At 39.6% G+C, this 9,719-nt stretch overlaps 2 protein-coding genes across 2 annotated transcripts; both read right to left on the bottom strand.

Annotated features, from left to right (window-relative positions):
* Window positions 1-914: 914 nt before the first annotated feature.
* Window positions 915-3,283, bottom strand: LOC308369283 (amine sulfotransferase-like; the record flags this gene model as incomplete). The annotated part of the gene is made up of 6 exons (XM_080843642.1): window positions 915-1,042; window positions 1,183-1,366; window positions 1,759-1,853; window positions 1,960-2,086; window positions 2,336-2,541; window positions 3,109-3,283. The coding sequence occupies 6 exons, from the start codon at window positions 3,281-3,283 to the stop codon at window positions 915-917; spliced, it is 915 nt and encodes a 304-aa protein (XP_080699768.1).
* Window positions 3,284-4,499: 1,216 nt separating this feature from the next.
* On the bottom strand, window positions 4,500-6,157 carry LOC308369274 (amine sulfotransferase-like; the record flags this gene model as incomplete). The annotated part of the gene is made up of 5 exons (XM_080843630.1): window positions 4,500-4,612; window positions 4,855-5,035; window positions 5,356-5,450; window positions 5,560-5,686; window positions 5,939-6,157. The coding sequence occupies 5 exons, from the start codon at window positions 6,155-6,157 to the stop codon at window positions 4,500-4,502; spliced, it is 735 nt and encodes a 244-aa protein (XP_080699756.1).
* Between the last annotated feature and the right edge of the window lie 3,562 nt (window positions 6,158-9,719).

The following is a 9,719-nucleotide window of genomic DNA, read 5'->3' as shown; positions in this document are numbered from 1 at the left end:
ACAGGATGATGTATGTCTGATAAGCAGGTACCGCTTGCCGAGAGCATTGTGCCCAAATGGCCTCTCATCTAGAGAGGGGCACCAGAGGCAACCAGGCCATACACGTTCAGGTATTGTCCGTTCTTGGATTCCTGGCTACAGGAACGTTCCGAAGTCAAATTGGAGACCAGTCGAGCAATCCCCGTCATCATTAAGCAGAATTTTGCCCGATGTTCTTCGCAGTATACTATCCCATATGCCCGCAATTTATTAGATTTCCATACAGTGCCCAGCAAAATGTGAAAGAGGATTTCCTGCGTAAAACAGGGTTCCCAATGTATTCTCATCCAGATTTCGCACACTCAGAAAGCCTAGGAAGCCCACTTCAATACAGCACAGGTCGGTAGTGGAGCGCACCAAAGTCTATGTGCTGCTGCCGCAGATGCGGCTTCTGGTGCTGCTCGTGCCGCAGGTGCTGGTGCTTCAGAGGCGTGTCTACTACATGTTAAATACTATGCTTTTGCCATTACGCCACCAGACAGGCTTTCAAACGATGTTTTGGCCCGCATCTGCTGTTCCATCAGCAGAACGTAGATGTCAGCCTCACTTTAATTCTTCTGTTTACATGTTTCGTTCTTGCTTGCCACTGTCACAGAGAGTTTGTGCATTGAGGATGCGCTCTGTTTGTGCATTGATAATATGCTGATTAGATTAAATAGGGGCGTTTTGAGGGCGGAGATTCAGTTGCGCACAATTTCATGACCATATGTGATTTATAACCGAAGGATTGGCGTACACGTGTTTTTTGTGTGTACGTCCATTTTCTGTGGATCTCATCTACGCTCATTTCAGGAAATGTCTTAGACCAAATGTAGCATGGTTTCTACGCAAGTAAATGACAGTGTGAAGTAGTAGCTGTCTTTATGCTGTAACATTTAGCCATGCAGCTCCTTAATGTCCCAGATGAACTGAAGAGGAGGGTTCCTCATCCTCTCCTGGTAGACCTGGTCAAAGCGCTCACTCTGGGCCACCGTCAGAGAGTTCTTCCAGTCCCCAATGGTACCTGGATCAAAGAAAATAATCAAAGAAATTGGTTGAGGCACTGGGCTTTGTAAAGACAATTTAATTGTTTTGGCATTATTGACAATACAACTATGAATAAAATTGAATTGAATTAAACTGAATTCAACATGGTCACCTTACCTTTCCGCATAAATGTGCCTTTATTTAAGTCCAATATGTCCTTTGGAATAGTGGGTTCATAGTTTGCTTTAGGGTCAGTCTTCATGTACTTAAACGTGACTCTGTCCATGATCTTGTCAACGTCCACATCAGACAAACTCTTCCCAACAAACTTGCTGATATTCATGACCACCGATCTCAGATTCTAGTCAGTGAAAGGGACAAAAAGAGACTGAGAGAGGGAAAGAGACAGATAGCTGGATATGTAAAGAAGTTAGGTACATTTGATTAGTCCACACACTTCTCCTATCATTCTCCAGACACCAGCGGGCAATGGCCTGCTTCTTACTTATTTTAGGCTACAGGTGTGAGACTAATGTTGGTGTGTATTTGGGTGGCTAACAAGATATCCTGAAGATTTCCTGAAGACCCTTTAGTTTGTTTATGGCTGAGTATACAATACATAGAATGATAATAAAGTGTTAATTAATGGTGGCACCAAAGATCAACAACAATTTTGAAGCATGTGCCCCCGTGTCTGAGTGGCTGAAAGCTGAAGCTTTGGAGCCTGGTTACTGAAAGCAGATGTTCTCTTACCATGACCATCTCTTCATAGCTCACAAACAGGATGTTGTATTTGTCTTTGTTGTTAAACCATCCCTTTATATGATCAAACCAGGATCCACCTAAGACTGAATGGCAACAGAAATGGAAGCATAAAACAATAACGCAAAAATGATTCAAAATGTTTACAATTTTATGTTAATGTCGAATACAAAAAAAGTTAATTTTCCTTACTTCTGCCAGTCAGAAAGTTTTCTAGCATTTCATCCAGGTTGCTGACAGTGTCTATAGTGTTTGCCATTTTTGAGAAGTGAAAGTACGACACCAGAACATCTTTAGGGTTCCTCATGACATAAATTACCTAGTCGTGAAAATTAAAATTGAGTATAGTATCTCTATATTAATTAACTTTTGAATTTTGTTTTCATTTAATTTCATTTTTTTTGTCATGGGATTCAGTTGGTTTTACCCATCCATGTTAGATTTTATGAAGTAGATGTTTTTGCATGAGCTTATTATTTCATTATAACAAGACCTACAGAAGTGCCAACCAAAGCCACCATACTTTACCCTAACTTGTTTGAGCTTACAATGCTTATGTTCTACCTACTTTGCCTTTGTTGCTCTGCAGACCCGGCGGAACCATGTGTTCTTGCAGATGAGTGCAGAACATCCTGGGAGATTTCCTTGTGTTGTATTCAACACCTGGTGGGTTGTACTCCAGCCAGGGAATGCATTTGTATGTAGGGTTATCCAACATCTCAGGATGATCATTCTCATAAAGAATGGAGATTATGTACTGCATCCAAATTGTACCTGATGTGTACATTGTGAATACAGAGAGACCGTATAGGTATGGTTAAACTGTACAGGATGTGATGAATTTTACATTATATCTTTTAGAGTGCAATGGGGTTTCAGCATTTCCTGGACCCCATATAACTGGTTTTGTCCCATAATGCTTTGCATGTGGTTAATGTTAGAATTTGGAATGTGGATTGTGTTTTCCTTTTGTATAATGTCAGTGTCCTGCTATCATTTTGTTCATGTTATGTTGTTAGTACCCCACTTGCTTAAGTGTATCTTTCCACATCAATGTGAGTGAATACAGTGAGTGTTACCCTCGTGTATGTGATCTGCTGTTGAGCTGTATATCTGTGTGGTTCTTAGACATTATCTGGACGTTATAGTGCATTGTGCCACAATATGATTGCTATGGCAACTTTGTTCTACAAGAGCAATTCACACTTGATGTTTTCATTATTGTCTCAGTCGATTGATTGCTATCAGTCGATCGATTAGCAATTCTATTTCTGAATTTAAGGACTTGTCTTTGATCTTTAAAGATACACAGAAAAAGAAATGTGACAAAAACAGCCTTACCAGATTTGGGGAACGTGACAATAAATAGGTCATCGTCTCTTATTTGAAATTTCTCCAAACTGTCCAAGGTCTCGAGCATTCCAGCTACTCCACTGTCAAAGTTGCGTAGGGAGAAAACAGCTCCCTTGTATGAAAACAACGTTTCCCCGAGAAGTGTGTACTCTTGCTGTGCCATCACACTTTTGGTCAGATGAACTGAGTTGCTGAATGTGACCATAGAAATACATTAACTTTATATGTACCATGGAGAGCAAAGTCACCTATTTGATATTGGAAGAGGGCAAATAGAAATCGGGGTTTCAACTGCTTTTGTCCTTCACTTCTTAAGTGTGAAGGACCTGTTTGTACTACCCCAAGTTCCCCTAGGCTTGAGGCTAGTAACAGTTTTGATGGAAACTTTGTTGTAAGACACTAACTTGCTCTGTCTGTCTCTCTCAGCAATTGACATGTGACCCCCCCCCCCCCCCCTCCCCCTCTTCCTCCTAGAGTACTTTGTGTCCTGGCATCAACCCCCTCCCCCCCATAGGTGAACCTCTCACTGTACCCCCCTCCTCTCACCTTAAGTGTGTGGCCCTCCCCCCTCCTTCTGTACTGTTACCTGACTGAATGTATAAATGCCATTGCATTCTGCTATCAGGTAGGCCTTTTTCTGAGCAGCAGCTGAAAGGAGGACTCCACGCTGAATTAAACCTCCAGTAACCTGACTCTGCCTCCGGTCCCTTCTTCAACTTTAGCGTGCTTATTAATATTCTGTCAGTTTCAACATTTCCTGGACACCATATAAGGGTTTTTGTCCCATAATGCTTTGCGTGTTGCCTGTTTATGTGGTTAATGTTAGAGTTTGGAATGTCAATTGTGTTTCCTTTTGTATATACGGTCAGCGTATAACTGCAATAATTTTGTTAATGTAATGTTGTTAACAGCTCCCTTGTAAAAAAAAAAAACTCTTGAAAACAGAACATATTATTGTTGTACTGTCACTGTCAGAGAAAACTGTTCTAGAAAATGGGACTCTCCAGAGTCTGTGTAGGTTTTGGTGCCTCAAATTTTATTTGCATTTCTACAAAGTAAAACAAAATAATTATATTTATTTGATATATCTTTGTCAATACATTTAATTTCAGAAACTAAATACACACAAAAGTTGCACCCCTGCAGGGCTATGTCATATTAAAATATGTCATATTATTTTATAGTATATTACATCGTTTCACATACATATAAAGTTATAGTGTGACAACCCATATCATTGTTTTCCAACCTGCACATGCAAACCTAATTGTGTGTGTGTGTGTGTGTGTGTGTGTGTGTGTGTGTGTGTGTGAGAGCGAAAATGACAGTGTGAAAATAATAACCGTGTCTGTATGCTGTAACATTTAGCCATGCAGCTCCTAAATGTCCCAGATGAACTGGAGAGGAAGGTTCTTCATCCTCTCCTGGTAGACGTGGTCAAAGCGCTCACTCTGGGCCACCGTCAGAGAGTTCTTCCAGTCCCCAATGGTTCCTGTGTTAGAAGAAAAGGGAGTGTAATGTAGGGAGTGCTTTATCATTAGGAAACTCTACACAGAAGACAACATAATCAAACGTGGTGGTTCAGGCACTGACCTCTGTAAAGACACTTTTATGGTTTTGGCACTTTTTTCAATTTTGAATTGAATTGAATTGAATTGAATTGAATTGAATTGAATTGAATTGAATTGAATTGAAGTTAATTTAATTGAATTTAAGTTAATTGAACATGGTCACCTTTCCGCATAAATGTGCCTTTGGTCAAGTCCAATATGTTCCTTGGATTGGATTGATAGTTTGCTTTAGGGTCAGTCTTCATGTTATTAAACGTGACTCTGTCCATGATCTTGTCAACATCCACATCAGACAAACTCTTCCCAACAAACTTGCTGATATTCATGACCACCGATCTCAGATTCTAGTCAGTGAAGGAGACAAAAAGAGACTGAGAGAGGGAAAGAGACAGATAGCTAGATATGTAAAGAAGTTAGGTACATTTGATTAGTCCACACACTTCCACTATCATTCTCCAGGCACCAGTGGTCAATGGCCTGCTTCTTAAATATTTTTGGCTACAGGTGTGAGACTAGTGTTGGTGTGTAATTGTGATATAAATAAAGTGTTAATTAGTATGCAGAACCAAAGATCACCAACGATCTTGAAGCATGTGCCCCTGTGTCTGAGTGACTAAAAGCTGAAGCTTTAGAACCTGGTTACTGAAAGCAGTTGTTCTCTTACCATGATCATATCTTCATAGCTCACAAACAGGATGTTGTATTTGTCTTTGTTGTTAAACCATCCCTTTATATGATCAAACCAGGATCCACCTAAGACTAAATGGAAACACAAATGGAAGCATGATACAATAACGCAAAAATAATCAAAAGTTAATAATTTTATTTTAATGTCAGAATACAAAAAAGGTACATTTTCCTTACTTACTTCTACCAGTCAGAAAGTTTTCCAGCATTTCATCAAGGTTGCTGACAGTATCTATAATGTTTGCTATTTTTGAGAAGTGAAAGTACGACACCAGAACATCTTTAGGGTTCCTCGTGACATAAATGACCTAGTGGTGAAACATAAATAATAAAAAATGTAACATTAAAATTGAGTGTCTATATTAATTCACTTTTTCATTTTGTTATCATTAAATGTGTTTATTTTTGTCATGGGATTCAATTGGTTTTACCCATCCATGCTAGATTGTATGAAGTAGATGTTTTTGCATTAGCTTATTATTTCATTATAACAAGACCTTCATTAGTGCCAACCAAAGCCATCAACTTTTTTGAGCTTACAATGCTTATGTTCTACCTACTTTGCCTCTGTTGCTCTGTAGTCCTGGCGGAACCATGTGTTCTTGCAGATGAGTGCAGAACATCCTGGGAGATTTCCTTATGTTGTATTCAACACCAGGTGGGTTGTACTCCAGCCAGGGAAACCATCTGTATGTAGGCTTATCCAACATCTCAGGATGATCATCCTCATAAAGAATGGAGATTATGTACTGCATCCAAATTGTACCTGACGTGTACATTGTGAATATTGAGAGACTGTATAGGTATGGTTAAACTGCATAAACATATAGGATGTGATGAATTGTACATTATATCTTGTAGAGCGCAAAAGGGTTTCAGCATTTCCTGGACACCATATGAGTGGTTTTGTCCCACAATGCTTTGGGTGTTGCCTGTTGTTGTTAAGTAGTGGTTAATTAATTTTGTTCATGTTATGTTGTTAATACCACACTTAGTTTAGTGTATATATCCACGTCAATGTGAGTGAATACAGTGAATACAGGGAGTGTTACCCTCATGTATGAGTTCTGCTGTTGAGCTGTAGATCTGTGTGGTTCTTTAACATTCTCTGGGTGGTATAGTGCATGGTGCCACAATATGATTGCTATGGCAACTTTGTTTTACAAGAGCAATTCACACTTGATGTTTTCATTATTGTCTCAGTCGATTGATGGTGTTCAATTAAAAATATCCCAATTTCCATTGATTTCCAGTTGGGAATTCACATGTCAGATTAAAACACTTTTACTTTACTGACAAAAACAATGTGACAAAAACAGCCTTACCAGATTTGGGGAACGTGACAATAAATATGTCATCGTCTCTTATTTGAAATGTCTCCAAACTGTCCAAGGTCTCGAGCATTCCAACTACTCCACTGTCAAAGTTGCGTAGGGAGAAAACAGCTCCCTTGTATGAAAACAACGTTTCCCCGAGAACTGTGTACTCTTGCTGTGCCATCACACTTTGGTCAGATGAACAGAGTTGCTGAATGTGACCATAGAATTACAGATTAACTTTATATGTACCATGGAGAGCAAAGTCACCTTTTTGATATTGGAGGAGGGCAAATAAAAATCAGGGTTTCAACTGCTTTTGTCCTTCACTTCTTAAGTGCAAAGGACCTGTTTGTACTAGCCCAAGTTCCCCTAGGCTTGAGGCTAGTACCAGTTTCAACATTTCCTGAACACCATATAAGGGTTTTTGTCCCATAATGCTTTGCGTGTTCCCTGTTGTTAATTATGTGGTTAATGTTAGAATTTGGAATGTGGATCGTGTTTTCCTTTTGTATATAATGGCAGCGTATGACTGCTATCATTTTGTTCATGTTATGATGTTAACAGCTCCCTTGTAAAATAAAAACTCTTGGAAACAGAACATATTATTGTTGTACTGTCACTTAGTGTACTGTTTGTGTTTCTCTGTGTGTAAGAAGCAGTCGTGATATGGGACGTCCTTGAACAACCCCGGCGCCTGGCATGAGTCTTGTGGTGACTGTGTGATTGACTGTTGATGATCTAATTTCTAATGTGAAGGTGACATTGTTTGGGATGTCTTTTTAATGACACCTGTAGCACTGTAGCTTGGGTCACCATTGTCAATTTCATCAGTTTTCATGGGCACAGTCTCTTGTCAGTTTAGGTCATCCGCTCACAACATTGTCAATATTCTGGACTGCCTCAGTTTCTCAGTACTGCTCAGTCTCAGTACTTGCCTACTCCTCCATACAATGTGGCACTATGTGGCAGCTCACATCTAGTTTGTCATTAATCAAGGACCCAAAATCTTTTACTATAATTTATCACGCTCCAACAAATTAAACTTAAACTTAAACTAAACCAGTTCTTACCTAAATGGCCTGTGTGTGCTATAGGAGTTCCTGAACTCTTCAGGTTCATGGGTTGGCTCACAGGACAGTCTATAAATGAGTTACTTGGTTAGGGTACACGGGTACATTACCATGGTTACGGTGGAATCTGGGGAAGAAAAAAAAAAACCTTGTTGAGAAACCACTAGACAGTAAATAATTGAAGCTGTTTTCACAAAATTAGAATAGAAGTCTTGCAGCCTAAGAGTTCTACACTGATAAGAAAAGACACTGCTATGATTATGACTTAGGTGGTCATCATTTTCATTGACTGGGAAAATACAAAGAGGTAACCACTGTATTAAACACATGATACATAAACACTGTACACATTGTATGAAAATAGGACTTGGTATTGAAGTAATTCATTTGTTAAAATTTTACTCTATTCGCTTAAATTTGACACACTTGTGTACTGTCGGGAGTATGCTGCCCATGAACTGGAATGTGTGTTAATTAATGCTAATTTATGTAACTACCTGTCAAGAATATGTCCAATGTATTGAATTTTGAGGTGACAATAGGAGATTAAGGTCTCTGTCACCCAACAGATCTATAGCTCACCTCTTGATGAGTCCCAAGCTAGTGTGTGCATGTCTTTGTGTTTATATGAGGACACTACTTTCCCTGGATCTTACTTTTTTCACCACTTCAGCCATGTGGCCCTCTTGTCAAACACAGGCTCATCTCTGAATGCTCAATCATGAAAACAGTAAAGAGGTTTATGTAGGTCTGCCCTTCATGTCAAACCACAAGCACAGGATGCCAGTTTCAAAACCGCTCCAAAAAAAAAAAAAAAACTCTTTCAGAGGGGCAAGAGATGACTGGTTGCCATTTATGTAGCACATTTTTTTAAATTCACATCCGGCAGAGTACATTCATCATTCATGTTGCCTAAGTTCAGCACATTAATGCCCTAACGTCATGGCCCCTTGTCAGACTGTGTAAGTGACATTTGCTAATGATGGTTGTGTGTGACGGGGAGTGACAGGGAGAGGCAACAGTAGAGTAGAGCACGGAAGAGCGTGCCTGCGCTATGGCCACAGTCATCATTATGGATGGACAAAGGACAATGACACATAATCAGAAGCTATTATTTTTAATTGATTCTGAAGTCATTCTCACTGATTAGGGCACCTTGTTTTCAGTAAGCAGAATGGAGTAGTGATTAGAGTGACACATGACTACATGACGCCCTTAAAGATACCCAGTGGGTTGTCTTCCCTTCCTTTCTTCTAGTTTAATACAGGCAGGAAGTGCATGTGCTGCCCTGAATCACTGTTTCCTGTTTGAACGCACACGATAGGACGGGCAGATTTTGTGAACAATTTACAGAATACACACAGACTGACAGCTCCAGTTGAGCAGCCTGATGTTATGTCTTTTGTCAACTTGTCAACATTATGGAGTTGCTTCAACCTTTCTTTGTGCATTGTGAAAAGTCAGGCAACAGAGAAGTCCTTTCATCCTGATTTACTGTGAGGAGAGCACATTGTGAAAACAGACAAGGACAGTGGTATGAGCTGTTTTGGCACAATTTTAAATAGAAAATACTCTTTTCTCTATAGGTTGTCAGTTGCTGTAGGTATCAGTATGGAGTACTCAATCTGCACAAGACAGAGCTAGAACCAGAGCTGACGGACAGAACAGAAGTAGAACTAATAGACAGAACCGAACTAGAACTCAAAGTAACAGACAGAGCTAGAACTAGAACTAACTGACGGATCAGAACTAGAACTCAAAGTTACAGACAAAGCTAGAACTAGAACTAACTGACGGAACAGAACTAGAACTCAAAGTAACAGACAGAGCTAGAACTAACTGACGGAACAGAACTAGAACTCAAAGTTACAGACAGAGCTAGAGCTAGAACTAACTGACGGAACAGAACTACAACTCAAAGTTACATACAGAGCTAGAACTAGAAACTAACT

Source organism: Sprattus sprattus, assembly GCF_963457725.1.
Source record: "Sprattus sprattus genome assembly, chromosome: 1".
Classification (NCBI taxonomy): domain Eukaryota; kingdom Metazoa; phylum Chordata; class Actinopteri; order Clupeiformes; family Clupeidae; genus Sprattus; species Sprattus sprattus.
The sequence above is the reverse complement of the archived record's forward strand: the minus strand, read 5'-3'. Positions and strand labels throughout refer to the sequence as shown.